Raw genomic sequence first — 16,798 nt, 5'->3', positions numbered from 1 at the left:
CCAGGGAAATGCCTAATCCAGAGGCCGTCATATTTACTAAAGAAAACACAAATTTAAAGACACTGATAAAATAGTGAAGAGAAGCTTCTTGGCAATGTGACTTGCCATGATATAACCGTTAACATACTGGTTTTTCTGAGACATAAATAATAGCATAAGAATGAATGAAGGGGAAAAAAAGAGTCATTTTTAAAAGTGATGCCAACTGTTCAATAAGGCAATAAAGATCCCCACTGGGAATTTTATCGGGAGTAAAAGTCTATTTCAGAGAATAATGGGACCCTGGTTCTCCGAAAAAAAATGCAATATTGCTGAAAATACCTCAAACAGATGGAGTTTATTGCATTCCTCAGCAGTGCTGCTTTTGATCTACCAAATAAGTTTCAGGAGTTCAACCAAGTATTTTTGCACATTAGGGAATGACTGGCTTCCCCACTCGATGGCAGATGGTTCTGTTTGTAGTGGCAACAATGATGTCACAGAGTAGGAGGCCTTAATCCTTAAATACAAGAAACACACAGTGGAGGACGTGGTGTGGCTTGGCCATTTCTTGTTTCATTCAATCATTTCCCAACTGTCTATTCTGAGAGAGGCGTAACAGTCATGAATGGTGAAATGTAAATGCTTTACAATTCCCTTCACTACTCTGTGTGGCAGCAATTTATGTTTAGATCCCTGAAAGCACTTCATTGAAGAAAAACTATGACTCTTCAGAATCAGCCATGTAGCTCTTGTAAGTTCTGCTGAAAATGCTAAGAACAAAGTTATGTGTGAGGGGGTTAAGAACTGGGCATTTTAAGTTTTGTAATGTGAGACTGCTGAAAAAATGCATATGAGGGGTTATTGCCACTTTAATAAATATTTATGCAGGTCTGTGGCCATTCTGCTCTTTCTCCTACAATGACACAGAGACTTTTTCTCCTGTTATTTGACACAGAGAAAAATTCACTTTCAGAGTTTGTCCAGGAGGAATTTCTGCAGTTTCAAAAGGACTTCATTGTAAAGTGGTTTCAATCTGCAAAGCAGACCTAAAAGTATCAATTATGGCTGGGAGAGTCCACAGTTTGGAAGGAATAGTGAAGTTTCAGGGTGATTCACCTTCTGCCATCATTTTTTTTTTTTTTTTTTTTTTTTTTTTGAGACGGAGTTTCGCTCTTGTTACCCAGGCTGGAGTGCAATGGCGCGATCTCGGCTCACCGCAACCTCCGCCTCCTGGGTTCAGGCAATTCTCCTGCCTCAGCCTCCTGAGTAGCTGGGATTACAGGCACGCGCCACCATGCCCAGCTAATTTTTTTGTATTAGTAGAGACGGGGTTTCACAATGTTGACCAGGATGGTCTCGATCTCTTGACCTCGTGATCCACCCGCCTCGGCCTCCCAAAGTGCTGGGATTACAGGCTTGAGCCACCGCGCCCGGCCTATTTTTAATCTTTTTTTTTTTTTAAGATTAATTCATTATATATATATATATACTTGCACTTTAGATTCAGGGATACATGTGCAGATCATGCAGGATTGTTGCATAGGTACATACATGGCAATGTGGTTTGCTGTCTCCATCCCCATCACCTATATCTGGCATTTCTCCCCATGTTATCCCTCCCCAACCTCCCTATCCCCTGCTGTCCCTCCCCTAGTCCACCCAACAGCCCTCAGTGTGTGATGCTCCCCTCCCTGTGTACATGTGTTCTCATTGTTTAACACGACACGAACTCATCGTTTTTTATGGCTGCATAGGATTCCATGATGTATATGTGCCACATTTTCCTTGACCAGTCTATCATCGATGGGCATTTGGGTTGGTTCCAGGTCTTTGATATTGTAAACAGTGCCTCAATGAACATACATGTGCATGTGTCTTTATAATAGAGTGACTTATAATCCTCTGGATATATACCCAGTAATGGGATTACTGGGTCAAATGGAATTTCTATTTCTAGGTCCTTGGGGAATCGCCACACTGTCTTCCACAATGGTTGAACTAATTTACACTCCCACCAACAGTGTAAAAGTGTTCCTATTTCTCCACATCCTCTACAACATCTGTTGTCTCCAGATTTTTTAATGATCACCATTCTAACTGGTGTGAGATGGTATCTCAATGTGGTTTTGATTTGCATTTCTCTAATGACCAGTGATGATGAGCATTTTTTCATGTTTGTTGGCCTCATATATGTCTTCTTTTGAAAAGTGTCTGTTCATATCCTTCACCCACTTTTGAATGAGGTTGCTTGTTTTTTTCTTGTAAATCTATTTTAGTTCTTTGTAGATTCTGGATATTAGCCCCTTGTCAGATGGGTAGATTGCAAAATTTTTTTCCCATTCTGTTGGTTGCTGGTTCAATCTAATGATTGTTTCTTTCACTGCACAGAAGTGCTGGAGTTTAATTAGACCCCATTTATCTTTTTTGACTTTTGCTGCTAATGCTTTTGGTGTTTTAGCCATGAAGTCATTGCCTATGCCTATGTCCTGAATGGTTTTGCCAAGGTTTTCTTCTAGGATTCTCAGGTGTTAGGTCTTATGTTTAAGTCTTTAATCCATTTGGAGTTAATTTTAGTGTGAGGTGTCAGGAAGGGGTCCAGTTTCTGCTTTCTGCACATGGCTAGCCAGTTTTCCCAACACCATTTATTAAACAGGGAATCCTTTCCCCATTGCTTGTATTTGTCAGATCTGTCAAAAATCAGATGGTTGTTGATGTGTGGCATTGCCTCCAAGACCTCTGTTCTGTTCCATTGGCCTGTATCTCTGTTTTGGTACCAGTACCATGCTGTTTTGATTACTGTAGCCTTGTAGTATAGTTTGAAGTCAGGTAGTATGATGCCTCTAACTTTGTTCTTTTTGCTTAGGATTGTCTTGGCTATGCAGACTCTCTTTTGACTCCATATGCAGTTTAAGGAGTTTTTTTCCAGTTCTGTGAAGAGGGTCATTGGTAGCTTGATGGGATAGCGTTGAACCTATAAATTACTTTTGGCAGTACGGCCATTTTAATTCTGATTCTTCCTAACCATGAGCATAGAATGTTTCTACATCTGTTTGTGTCCTCTCCTATTTCATTGAGCAGTGGTTTGTAGTTCTCCTTGAAGAGGTCCTTTACATCCTTTGTTAGTTGTATTCTTAGGTATTTTATTCTCTTTGTAGCAATTGTGAATGGGCATTCACTTATGATTTGACTCTCTGTTAGTCTGTTATTGGTGTACAGGAATGCTTGTGATTTCTGCACATTGGTTTTGTATCCTGAGACTTTGCTGAAGTTGCTGAAGGAGATTTTGGGCTGAGATGATGGGGTCTTCTAAATATATAATTATGTTGTCTGCAAATAGAGACAATTTGACTCCCTCTTTTCCTATTGAATATCCTTTATTTCTTTTTCTTGCCTGATTGCTCTGGCTAAAACTTCCAATACTATATTGCCTAGAAGTGGTGAGAGAGGGCATCCATGTCTAGTGCCAGATTTCAAAGGGAATGCTTCCAGTTTTTGCCCATTCAGTATGATATTGGCTATTGGTTTGTTATAAATAGCTTTTATTATTTTGAGATACATTCCATCAATACCTATTTTATTGAGAGTTTTTAGCATAAAGGGCTGATGAATTTTGTCAAAGGTCTTCTCTGCATCTATTGAGATAATCATGTGGTTTTTGTCTTTGGTTCTGTTCATGTAGTGGATTGTGTTTATAGACCTGCGTATGTTGAACCAGCCTTGCATATCTGGGATGAAGCCTACTTGATAGTGATGGATAAGCTTTTTGATGTGCTGTTGCAATCGGTTTGCCAGTATTTTATTGAAGATTTTTGCATCTATGTTCATCATGGATATTGGTCTGAAGTTTTTTGTTGTTGTTGCGTCTCTGCCGGGTTTTGGTATCAGGATGATGGTCTCATAAAAAGAATTGGGGAGGATTCCCTCTTTTTGGATTGTTTGGAAGAGTTGGAAGAGTTTCAGAAGGAGTGGTACCAGCTCTTCTTTGTATGTCTGGTAGAATTCGGCTGTGAACCCATCTGGGACCTGGGCTTTTTTTGGTTGGTAGGCTATTAACAGCTGCCTCAACTTCAACCCTTGTTATTGGTCTATACAGGGTTTCAACGTCTTCCTAGTTTAGGCTTGGGAGTGTGCAAGTGTGCAGGAATTTATCCATTTCTTCCAGGTTTACTGGTTTATGTGCATAGAGTTGTCTGTATTAATCTCTGATGGTAGTTTGCATTTCTGTGGAATCAGTGGTGATATCCCCTTTATTGCTTTTTATTGCATCTATTTGATTCTTCTCTCTTCTTTTTTATTAATCTAGCTAGTGGTCTGTCTTTTTTGTTGATCTTTTCAAAAAACCAGCTCCTGGACTTACTGATTTTTTGAAGGGTTTTTTGTGTCTCTATCCCCTTCAGTTCTGCTCTGATTTTAGTTATTCTTGTCTTCTGCTAGCTTTTGAGTTTTTTGATCTTGCTCCTCTAGCTCTTTCAATTTTGATGATAGGTAGTCAATTTTAGATCTTCCCTTGTTTCTCATGTGGGCATTTATTGCTATAAATTTCCCTCTAGACACTGCTTTAAATGTGTCCCAGAGATTCTGGTATGTTGTGTCTTCATTCTTGTTGGTTTTGAAGAACATCTTTATTTCTGCCTTCATTTCATTGTTTATCCAGTCAACATTCAAGAGCCTGTTTTTCAGTTTCCATGAAATTGTGCACTGCTGAGTTAGTTTCTGAATTCTGAGTTCTAATTTGATTGCACTGTGGTCTGAGAGACTGTTTGTTATGATTTCCATTCTTTTGCATTTGGTGAGGATTGATTTACTTTCAATTATGTGGTCAATTTAGAGTAACTGTGACGTGGTGCTGAGAAGAATGTATGTTCTGTGGATTTGGTGTTGAAAGTCCCGTAGATGTCTGTTAGGTTTGCTTGGTCCAGATCTGAGTTCAAGTCCTGGATATCCTTGTTAATTTTCTGTCTCATTGATCTGTCTAATATTGACAGTGGAGTGTTAAAGTCTCCCACTATTATCATGTGGGAGTCTAAGTCTCTTTGTAGGTTGTTAAGAACTGGCTTTATGTATCTGGGTGCTCCTGTATGGGGTGCATATATATTTAGGATCGTTAGCTCTTCTTGTTGCATTGATTTACCATTACGTAATGCCCTTCCTTTTCTCTTTTGGTTTAATGTCTATTTTATCAGAGACTGGGATTGCAACTTCTGCTTATTTTTGCTTTCCATTTGCTTGGTAAATCTTCTTCCATCCCTTTATTTTGAGCCTTTGTGTGTCCTTGCATGGGAGATGGGTTTTCTGAATACAGCACACCAATGGGTTTTGACTTTTTATCCAGCTTGCCAGTCTGTGTCTTTTGATTGAGGCATTTAGCCCATTTACATTTAAGGTTAATATTGTTATGTGTGAATTTGATCCTGCCATTTTGATGCTAGCTGGTTATTTTTCCCATTAGTTGACACAGTTTCTTCATTGTGTCAACGGGTCTTTACCATCTGGTACGTTTTTTGAGTGGCTGGTACTGATTGTTCCTTTCTATGTTTAGTGATTCTTTCAGGAACTCTTATAAGGCAGGTCTGGTGGTGACGAAATCTCTCAGCAATTGCTTGTTCATAAAGGATTTTATTTCTCCTTCACTTATGAAGCTTAGTTTGGCTGGATATGAAACTCTAGGTGAAAGTTCTTTTCTTTAAGGATGTTGATTATTGGCCCCCACTCTCTTCTGCCTTGTAGGGTTTCTGCTAAGAGATCCGCTGTGAGTCTGATGGGCTTCCCTTGTGGGTAACCTGACCTTTCTCTCTGGCTGCCCTTAGCATTTTTTCCTTCATTTCAACCCTGTGAATCTGACGATTATATGCCTTGGGGTTGCTCTTCTTGAGGAATATCTTTGTGGTGTTCTCTGTATTTCCTGGACTTGAATGTTGGTCTGCTGTGCTAGGTTGAGGAAGTCCTCCTGCATAATATCCTGAAGAGTGTTTTCCAGCTTCGATTCATTCTCTCCATCACATTCAGGTACACTATCAAATGTAGACTAGGTCTTTTCACATAATCCCATATTTCTTGGTCACTTTGTGCATTTCTTTTCACTCTTTTTTCTCTTATCTTGCTTTCTTGTTTTATTTCATTGAGTTGATCTTCAATCTCTGATATCCTTTCTTCTGCTTGGTCAATTTGGCTATTGAAATTTGTGTATGCTTCGTGAAGTTCTCATGTTGTGTTTTTCAGCTCCATCAAGTCATTGATATTCTTCTCTAAGCTGTTTATTCTTGTTAGCATTTCATCAAACCTTTTTCAAGGTTCTTACTTTCTTTGCATTGGGTTAGAACATGTTCTTTTAGCTCAGAGAAGTTTGTTATTACCCACCTTCTGAAGCCTGTTTCTGTCAATTCATCAGACTTGTTCTCCATCCATCTTTGTTCCCTTGCTGGTGAGGAGTTGTATTCCCTTGCTAGTGGGGAGTTGTAATCCCTTGGAGGAGGAGAGGTGTTCTGGTTTTTTGGTGTTTTCATCCTTTTTGCATTGGTTTCTTCCCATCTTTGTGGATTTATCTACCTGTGTTCTTTGTAGTTGGTGACTTTCAGATGGGGTCTCTAAGTGGATGTCCTTTTCGTTGATGTTGAAGTTATTTCTTTCTGTTTCTTAGTTTTCCTTCTAACAGACTCCTCTGCTGTAGGACTGCTAGAGGTCCACTCCAGACCCTGCTTGCCTGGGGATCACCTGTGGCAGCTGTAGAACAGTAAGGGTTGCTGCCAGTTTCTTCTTCTGTTATCTTCATCCCAGAAGGATGCCTGCCAGATGTCAGCCTGAGCTCCCTTCATGAGTTGTCTCTTTGGATATACAGAGCTCAGGGAGCTGCTTGAGGAAACAGTCTGTCCCTTATAGGAGCTCAGGTGCTGAGCTGAGAGCTCCATTGTTCTGTTCAGAGCTACTGGGCAGGTACATTTAAGTCTGCTGCAGTAGAACTCATGACCACCTTTTTTCCCAGGTGCTCTATCCTGGGAAGGTGGGGCTTTATTTATAAGTTCCTGACATGCTGCTGCCTTTTTTCAGAGATGTCCTACCCAGCAAGGAGTAGCCTAGTCACAGTCTTCCAGCAGAGGTGTTGCTGAGCTGCCGTGGGCTCTATCCAGCTGCTGTGGAAACTTCCTTGTGGTTTTGTTTACAGAAGTATAGTTAGAACTGCCTCAGTAATGACAGTCTGCTTCGGTAATGGTGGACTACCTCTATAATGGCAGACTGCCTCAGTAATGGCGGACTGCCTCGGTAATGGCAGACTGCCTCAGTAATGGCGGACTGCCTCGGTAATGGCAGACTGCCTCGGTAATGGCAGACTGCCTCGGTAATGGCAGACTGCCTTGGTAGTGGTGGACTGCCTCGGTAATGGTGTATGTCCTTCCCCCCACAGAGCTGGACCGTACTGGGTCCAACTGTGCTTGCTGCAAAACTCTCAATCCAGAGCATTTCAGATTGCTGGTCTTTGTGGGGTGAGAACCGCTGAGCTAAATCACCTGGCTTCCTGTTTCAGCCCCTTTTTTTCAGTTGAATGGGCAGTTCTGTCTCCCAGGTGTTCCAGGCACCAGTTGAAACGGTCGCCCAGATTTGTGTGAGTTTTTTTGCAGAGATCTGCTGTGCTGGCTGAAACAGCTGTGCTGGAAACTCATGGCGCTTTTCAGCCCGGGAATCTCCTGGTCTATGGGCAGTAAAAACTTGTTTGGAAATGCAGTCATCACTCACGCTCTGCATTGTTCTTACTGGGAACTGTACTCCAGAGCTGTTCCTATTCGGCCATCTTGCTTGAGACCCATTTTTAATTTCTTAAGAAAAATATATGATAGGGGAAGACCACTTACATGTATAGCTAATAAAACCTCTTTAAAAGCTCTGAGGTGTCAGACTTGGTAAATATGCAAAACTGGATTTGCACCAAATTTGTTTCCAGGACATTGTTTCAGACTTCCGACAAGTAGGCAGGCGTCTGAGAGTAGACTTGTGAATTCTCAGCTCCTGACAGCCTCTCTGCTCACTCCTGACTGACTGATGGAGGCTGGCCTGTCCCCCCAGGGTGCATCAGATCTCCCTTTAAACAACTCGGTTTGCTCAGCCAACAGACAGGAAATTCTCCTTCACACACCCAAATCCCAAGTTTCCTAAGGGAAGGGAAGCAATACTTAATTGGGAATTACAACTTCATGGACATAATGATTTTAAATCATAAATATATCGTTGTTCTACCCCCACTTATGTGTGAGAACATGCAGTGTTTAGTTTTCTGTTCCTGTGTTAGCTTGCTGAGAATGATGGTTTCCAGTTTCATTCATGTCCCTGCAAAAGACATGAACTCATCCTTCTTCATGGCTGCATAGTATTCCATGGTGTATATGTGCCATATTTTCTTTATCCAGTCTATCATTGGTGGGCATTTGGGTTGGTTCCACATTTTTGCTATTGTATATAGTGCTGCAATAAACATGTGTGCATGTATCTTTATAGTAGAATGATTTATAATCCTCTGGGTATATACCCAGTAATGGGATTGCTGGGTCAAATGGTATTTCTGGTTCTAGATTCTTGAGGAATCACCATACTGTCTTCCACAATGGTTGACACTCCCACCAACAGTGTAAACAGGGAGGGAAACATCACACACTAGGGCCTGTTGGGGGTGAGGGGCTAGGGGAGGGATAGCAGGGAGTGGGGGGCTAGGGGAGGGGTAGCATTAGGAGAAATACCTAATGTAGATGATGAATTGATGGGTGCAGCAAACCACCATGGCACATGTATACCTATGTAACAAACCTGCAAGTTCTGCCCATGTATCCCAGAACTTAAAGTATAATAAAAAATATAAACAATAAATACATAAAGCCTAGGAGACATTGAACTCATTCACCCAGTTGAAGCCACTGAACTAGTTGTGATACAGAAGAACCTTCATTTAATCCTATAAAATCACTCTGAGGAAGACATTATTCTGAGTTTATAGAAGAATTAACAATTGGAAAGTTAAGTAAGTTGCCTGAGCCACATGGCTAGTAAAAGGCAGGCTCAGGATTCAAACGTGAGTGGATTTGACTTAGAGTCTTCCTTATTCCATGGCACACACTATATTTCAAGGAACTTAAATTTGGAATTCCTTCATGTTTTATATAATTTATATAAAATTTATATATATTATATATTATATATATTAGATAATTTATATAATTTAAATATTGTAAGTCAACTGTGCCAGAAAAGTCAGTTGTTTGTTATATCATGTCCTTTAAATATTTAATCAAATTCATATTTATTTATAATCATATATGTAGGAAAAATTTATGTACATGTGTCAATAAAATAATCTTTTAAAAGTTGTCTAAGGCCGGGCGCAGTGGATCAAGCCTGTAATCCCAGCACTTTGGGAGGCCAAGGCGGGTGGATCACGAGGTCAAAAGATCGAGACCATCCTGGTCAACATGGTGAAACCCCGTCTCTACTAATACAAAAAATTAGCTGGGCATGGTGGCGCATGCCTGTAATCCCAGCTACTCAGGAGGCTGAGGCAGGAGAATTGCCTGAACCCAGGAGGCGGAGGTTGCGGTGAGCCGAGATCGCGCCATTGCACTCCAGCCTGGGTAACGAGCGAAACTCAGTCTCAAAAAAAAAACAAAAACAAAAAAAACAACAACAACAACAACAAAAAACAAAAACAAAAAAAAAGTTATCTAATTATAGCCTCATACTACTAATACACACACACACACACACACACACAAACACAATACAGATTAATTGTATTTCAGTCGCATCAGTGAAAATAACTATTAATTACATTAGAGATGTCTTTACTTTGAAACTGGATGGAGTCCTACATATTTTCTTAATGATATCAAATTTTACAATGGTTGTAATTTCAATTTAGTGACCACAGAAAATAGAAATGGAAGAAATAAAATTCTGCTAAATTCAAATTCAGATTTAAATATAGTTTTAAAATATTGTGGCTGCTCAGAAATATCAAGTGGTAGAATGCTAAATCTGTGGCTCAGAGGAAGTTATGTTTAAATTCACAGAGTAAGTCAGTAGCCTGAATCCAGGACTCCTAATTTCCATTTTAGGGTCATATATGCCACTGCTCAGACCAAAAGTCTACATTTTGCTTTGGATCTAGAAAAGTGAAAGAGCATAAAAGTAATTAGAAAATCCATGTGGAAAAATAGTAGGGCTGTTGTATTTTATACAGATATCCACTGTAGTTTTAACACATTGTAGAGTATTTATTTCCACCGTTCTCTTTCATTAGGCTTCAAATTCCTATTAAGTAGGAATTTCATCTTTTTAATCTTTGAATCTCTAGAGCCCACTTTAATAATGATGGATGAAAGGAGAGAAAGAAGGGAGGAAAGGAGATGGAAGGGAAGGAAAGAAAGAACATTTTTAGAAAACCCCAAGATAAATAAAAAGCAAAACAAACAGGGGAGCAGAACATTGTGACACAAGTGACAGAAAACCATTCCATCACTTGGATGTGATGGAGAAAAACATATAGTGAGAATATTATTTTAAAAAGCATGCATATATAACCCCACTAGAAAATAAAATTTGTCCAAAACAGCATTTCATTCAAATTTGGGTTATGGCTATTTATCTAATGATGTCAAACTTACACATTTAAAAAAAAAAAGATCTATATGGAAATTTCTTTCCAGTCAAAATAGAGGTCTCTTGTGCAGAAAGCAGAACTTTTTAAGTTTAGACTCATATCCATGCATGACACATAAATGTTTCATTATTAGGGTAGCAATTGACTGATGTGTAGACTCAATGGTTTATTGATATGAAAGCAAAATCACACTACTTAGACATTCTAAAAATTTACGTAGAAGGAGGCATCTGTTATTAGGTTATTTTGTGTTCGCTGTCTTTCTAAATTAGGAATTACTAACTAAAAATAATTTCCTTCCCCCAAATATAAGTGAGTGGTCACAAAATAGAAACTTTAGATAAGCATTCTAGTTAATTTCATCAATTAGCTGCCATTTAAATGTCTGAAAGTCAAACAATTATGTAATATGACCTGTAGGACTACATGGTGCATAAGCAATACAAATATTGTTTATGATAAAAGCTGAGAAAAGGCAACATCATCACATACTGCTCAATTTAATTTCCTGTGTTGCCTTTGCTATGTAGTAAAAATTCCTTTGTCTTGATCTTCTAAGCAATTATACCAAATATGTGTTTATAAACAAATAAAAATTATATAAAAGAATCAAACCAGATTGTGTAGTATGTCTCTAGATTTGCTTAAAATTGAGTATTCTAATTAAAAATAGAAAATATTTCTTTGTCTTTTTGATGTAGAGCTATGGTAACATAAAAATCCAGCCAGTTTACTGGGAGATGAATAACTTTGATTTTTCTAGGACAGTTATTACCTCATAAGAGATTCATTATAAAGTTTTGTTTTGGGGTCATAGTATCACTCTATCACCCAGGCTGGAGTGTGGTGGAATAAGCACTGTAGCCTGGACCTCCTAGGCTCAAGCAATCCTCCTAGCTTCCCTTGTAGCTGGGACCACAGGTGTGTGCCACTGTGCCTGGCTAAAGCATTATTTTTGTTTAAATAGAAAACTTGTCTAGTGCATTTAAAATAGGTTTAATATACAAAATCATGACTTAACAAAACATTTTCACAAACAATATAGTTGCATGGTAAGGAAGACACACATACACATACACACACACATTGATATATAACCAAATGTACAAGCATATTTGGAAGATAGACAATAACAAAGTATTTATAATCTCACTGGGCTACATAATAATATTCACAGTATTTCAACCTTCCCTTAGCTGTTAAAGAAAGTAGTTTTGATGAAAATGATCATAATGAGAATCATAGTAATTATTATTATAAATGAAAATATAGTGCCTACTTGTACCTGCCCTGTTCGATGCTTTCCCTAAATTGTCTCATTTAATCCTATCAATTGCCCTATAAAAGACCACTGTTATCTTCATCTCAGAAATTAGAATCTTGAAATGTGGAAAGGCTAGGTAACCTGCCCAAGACCTTGCAGCTTGGAAGTAAGCACCTGTAATATAAATATAGGGGGTGTGACACCACAGCCCATGCTTGAACCCACATGCTCTACTATCTCTCATCATTCCAGCCATAATGAGCTTTTAGAAACATAAACCTTATCATGTCACTAAGTGACTTGAAACCTAGTAGTGGCTTCCATCTCACTCAGAATAAAATTCAAAAGACTCGCTCTTTCCTTCAAGGCCTATGTCACCTGGCCCCTGACCCCTTTCTTTGTTAGCCAACTACCATCTTTTTCTTCCCTCATGATGTTCCAGACACACTGCCTTGCTGCTCATCTAAGACACTGAGCTTGGTTTTGCACTTGTGAGGCGCCTACTCAAATGTTAACTCTTCAAAGAGGGCTTCCCTCATCACCTTGACTAAAATAAAACTCGCATGCCCCTTACTCTCACTGTCTGTCTCTTTAGCTTACTTAACATTTTATAGAACTTATCACTGTCTTAAATAATGGTGCACAATGATCGTTACTCACCCCCTTGTTTAATGTCTGCTCCAGAGAGGCTGGACCTTATTGCTTATTGTTCACTTCTGTATCACCAGGGCCTAGAATGGCACCTGGCAAAAAGCATATGCTCCAAAGGTTTGTGTGGAATGAATTAATAAAAAATTCGGTGTATGTGCATTTTTAATATAGAACATTTGTGAAAGTAAACACACTACCATCAATGGATAGGAAAGAGTAATAGTAGGAGAGTCAAAAACAAAAGTAAAAGTGGTACTCTGATTTTTAATGACTTCTCACATGTAGTCTTTAGAGTGGTGCATATCAATGCAAATATCTATGCATACAACAGAAGAATAACCCGACAACAATCATGAAAATTATATATGAATGATTCTGTACTCCTGGCTATTGACAGGATGGCATCTAGCTTAACTTCCATTTGGAGGGCACAAAGCATATTGTGGGAGGTCATTGTTGTAGGTGCCGAACAGGTATAGGAAGGGAAGTATAGCATGGAATGGCATAAGGAGGTCTACGTGTGAGTTAGAGTCACAGCAAAGAGGACAACGTTTTGGTACAAGTCCTCAATCCTGTACTCTTGGAACGCTGTTAAATTTTAATATAACTCCAGAAATGTGGTCAGGGCTGATATCCCCCTAGAAATGCCTTAACTGTCGTATGTTCACCCATATCTCAGGCTTTCTCTTGAAAAGACTCTCTCCCTATTTTTATTTATTTATTTTTTTTTGAGACGGAGTTTCGCTCTCGTTACCCAGGCTGGAGTGCAATGGCGCGATCTCGGCTCACCGCAACCTCCGCCTCCTGGGTTCAGGCAATTCTCCTGCCTCAGCCTCCTGAGTAGCTGGGATTACAGGCACACGCCACCATGCCCAGCTAATTTTTTGTATTTTTAGTAGAGACGGGGTTTCACCATGTTGACCAGGATGGTCTCGATCTCTTGACCTTGTGATCCACCCGCCTCGGCCTCCCAAAGTGCTGGGATTACAGGCGTGAGCCACCGCGCCCGGCCCTCTCTCCCTATTTTAAAGCCAAAAAGGACCCAACTCGTGCATGATTATTCCTATAAATTGATTGAGAGCCAAGTAGATACCTCAGGAGTTAAGCTGAACTAAATCCCCAAGGCTTAGTCTCAGTACTTTGTTTCTGGGGAGAAATCTGGACAATCTAGAGATTCAGGGGGAAGCAGCAAGTGGAGAGAGGTCCACTCAGTGGCAGAGTCTGTTTAATGGCGGGTGTACATATGTTGGGTGAGACTTCTGTTTAAATTTAGACTAGTCTGTGTAATATTACATTTTCCAAAGAACACAAAGAAAAGGTCTGTTTACTAACTTGAATAAGAGATGTGTCTTAAAGACACGTGAAGCATATTAATAAAGATAAGTGGGAATAGCAATATATTTATTTTGGTTCTTTCACACTCATGATGACATTAAACAGAGTTTGCACACAGATATAATTATGGATACAGGGAATATAGACATAATGAAAGGGGATAGATTTTTATTAAAATGAATATATTTTAAGCAATTCAAAATATTGGTGTTATGACTGATGATATACTTATATTATTAATACCATCATAAGTATGAAATAGCATATAGAGAAAAACAAAATTTTAAAGTAAAATAAAAACTTTGTCTTGGTCTGAGATTGCATATATTATGTTTTATGGCTGAGTAGGACATTTTATTTAACAAATATACTGAAAAACTTCTTCAAATAGAAATCTAATGGAGAATAAACATTGTTAAAAAAAAATGTAAAAAGAATAAATGAAGTACCAGTTAAAAGTGTGCCAAATTAATTAAGTCAGTAAGAAAATTAGTTTCTCCAACATGTAGTATGATTAATATTTTTTTAAAACATAGCTAATAATTACTTTTAAAATAAAAGATACATTCAACTTACAGCCGATTTGTCAGGATAGACCCCAGCTCTTAGTAGAGATGCTTTCCAGCTGTCGACATCCTCCTGGGAATCACATGCCAGCTCAAGGAAGCGATAGTCTTTGTATACATTCCTGGAGTTAAAAAAAATCATGCTTTTAGTTTGAATCCAATTCAAAATAATTTTATGTTGCTGTAGACGATGATGATATAAGTGACAATCCAAATGGATAGTTTCTGACAGTCACTGGAGGAAAACAAAAACAAATCATACTTTAAAGTAATTAGTGAATTGCTACATGTATTTATAATTTTTTTTTAAATCACATTAAAAAGCTCAGAATTATCTGTACTGTTACAAAATTAAAAAGTAAATACAAATGTTTTCAATATTTTACACTGGGTGTGAACTGATTGGAACTTGTGCTATGGGGAAGGAATTGCTCTTGCTCAGCAATGAGATCAATTCTCTGAAGCAATTTTATAAGTTTAAATGACTAAATAGTTCATAAAACTTTAAGATGCATGGCAATAATCTTACAAGCCTAAAAGACAATGCCAGATGCAAAACAGAAATGCTCATTAAATTGTGAAAAGGAAAGACTGATAACCAGTGTTTAGTAGGGTGAGATGCCAGTGAAGTGCATATTTATAACTGGGACAGTATTTTATATTTCTTTTCCTGATAATACATAAAATGCAATACATTTGGAAACTAGAGAAACAAATTAAAATCATAACAATCATCCAGGCTGCACAGCTTAGAGACCTTATTTTCTTATGCCCTTTAATTGTACCTATTTTTCAGATAGTTGAGGTTCTATTTCTCTCCCTCCCACCCTCCCTTCCTCTCTAGTTTTCTGCTATCTTGTGTCTTGACTTTTCACTACTGTTATATCATCATCATTTACTTATACAATTAAATTTTTATAAACATCAGATTATAGTAGCATAATATTCATTCATATAAATGTATGATGATTTAACCTCCCAATATTAGATAATCAAATCATTTTCCTTTTTGTTTAGCTATCATAAATAATAATTAAATATTTTCATCCATGAGCATTTGTCATATTTACTACTATTATTTTCTGAAGATGGATTTGTATAAATAGAGTTACAGGATCTAAAGTTTTTTTGTTTTTGTTTTTGTTCTTAGAGACAGGATCTCTCTCTGTTGCCTGAGCTGGAGTGCAGTGGCACAATCATAGCTCACTGCAGCCTCAAACTCCTGGGCTCAAGTGATCCTTCCGCCTCAGCCTCCTGTGTAGCTGGGACTACAGGCGCGTGCTACCATACCCAGCTAATTTTTTTATTTTTTGTAGAGACAAGGTCTCACTGTTGTCCAAGCTGGTCACAAACTCCTGGACTCAAGCTACCCTCCTGCCTTGACCTCCCAAAGTCCTGGAATTACAGGAGTGACCCACCATTCCCAGCCTAAAGTTATGATCAATCTTAAAACAATACACATTCCCAATGACTTTTTCAGAAAAGATAGTCCAATTTAGACACACTAGCAGTATACAAGATTAACAAGCTTTCTTCTCCCTTATTCTCTCTGTGCTCACATATGCCTAAGAGCCTCCATTTCCACCTAAACTCAGAAGGCCCATGTCTTTGTATCTCCTGTCTAGACCCTCCCCTGAGTCATACTGCCTATTGACTTCTGCTCTTGAGTATTGCCAAGGAACCTTGACATGAAAAACTTAACTGGTGATTTACAACTTGGTCTTCTTCCAATGTCCTCATTTTAGTGGTATAATTCAGATACTTTGGGGCATTTTTGGACGCCTTTCAGTCTTTATCACTCGCCTTCTATTTTACCACATAGAAGTGTCCTCTTTAAATTGTTAGTATAATCACCTCTCTTTTGGACTATTATTATACAATAGCCTCCTCATTGGTCTCCCAGCATCCCATGACCTCTTTTAACTTGCTGCCTGATTTGTATAGTTTTACATCTTACATTTAAGTCTTTAATCCATCTCTTGAGTTAATTTTTTATATGGTGATAGGTAAAGGTCCAGTTTCATTTTTTTGCATATGGATAGCCAGTTATCCCAGTACCATTTATTGAATAGGGAGTACTTTCCCCATTGCTTATTTTTATCAACTTTGCCAAAGATCAGATGGTTGTAGGTGAGGGACTTTAGAAGAAAATCTAGGAAATATCCTCCTGGACTTGGCCTTGGCAAGAATTTATGACTAAATTCTCAAAAGCAATTACAACAAAAATAAAAATTGACAGGAGGAGCCTAATTAAAGATCTTGTAGACAACAAAAGAAACTATCAATAGAGTAAACAGACAACAGAATAGGAGAAAATATAAACTATGCATTTAACCAAGATCTAATATTCAAAATTTTATAAGC

At 38.4% G+C, this 16,798-nt stretch overlaps 1 protein-coding gene across 3 annotated transcripts in view; it reads right to left on the bottom strand.

Moving 5' to 3' along the window:
* The window catches only part of DNM3 (dynamin 3), a 556,271-nt gene that overhangs the window by 95,228 nt on the left and 444,245 nt on the right, over positions 1–16,798 (bottom strand). For all 3 annotated transcript variants that reach the window (XM_064370678.1, XM_012444437.2, XM_021668047.2), the window contains one exon: positions 14,445–14,556. In XM_064370678.1, the coding sequence (XP_064226748.1) occupies positions 14,445–14,556 (112 nt within the window). The remainder of the gene's footprint in view (positions 1–14,444; positions 14,557–16,798) is intronic.

This window comes from Aotus nancymaae, unplaced genomic scaffold (genome assembly GCF_030222135.1).
Source record: "Aotus nancymaae isolate 86718 unplaced genomic scaffold, 86718_ANA_hifiasm-v0.15.2.pri h1tg000108l, whole genome shotgun sequence".
Lineage (NCBI taxonomy): Eukaryota > Metazoa > Chordata > Mammalia > Primates > Aotidae > Aotus > Aotus nancymaae.
Note: the sequence above shows the minus strand (reverse complement) of the source record. Positions and strands in the feature narration are given on the sequence as shown.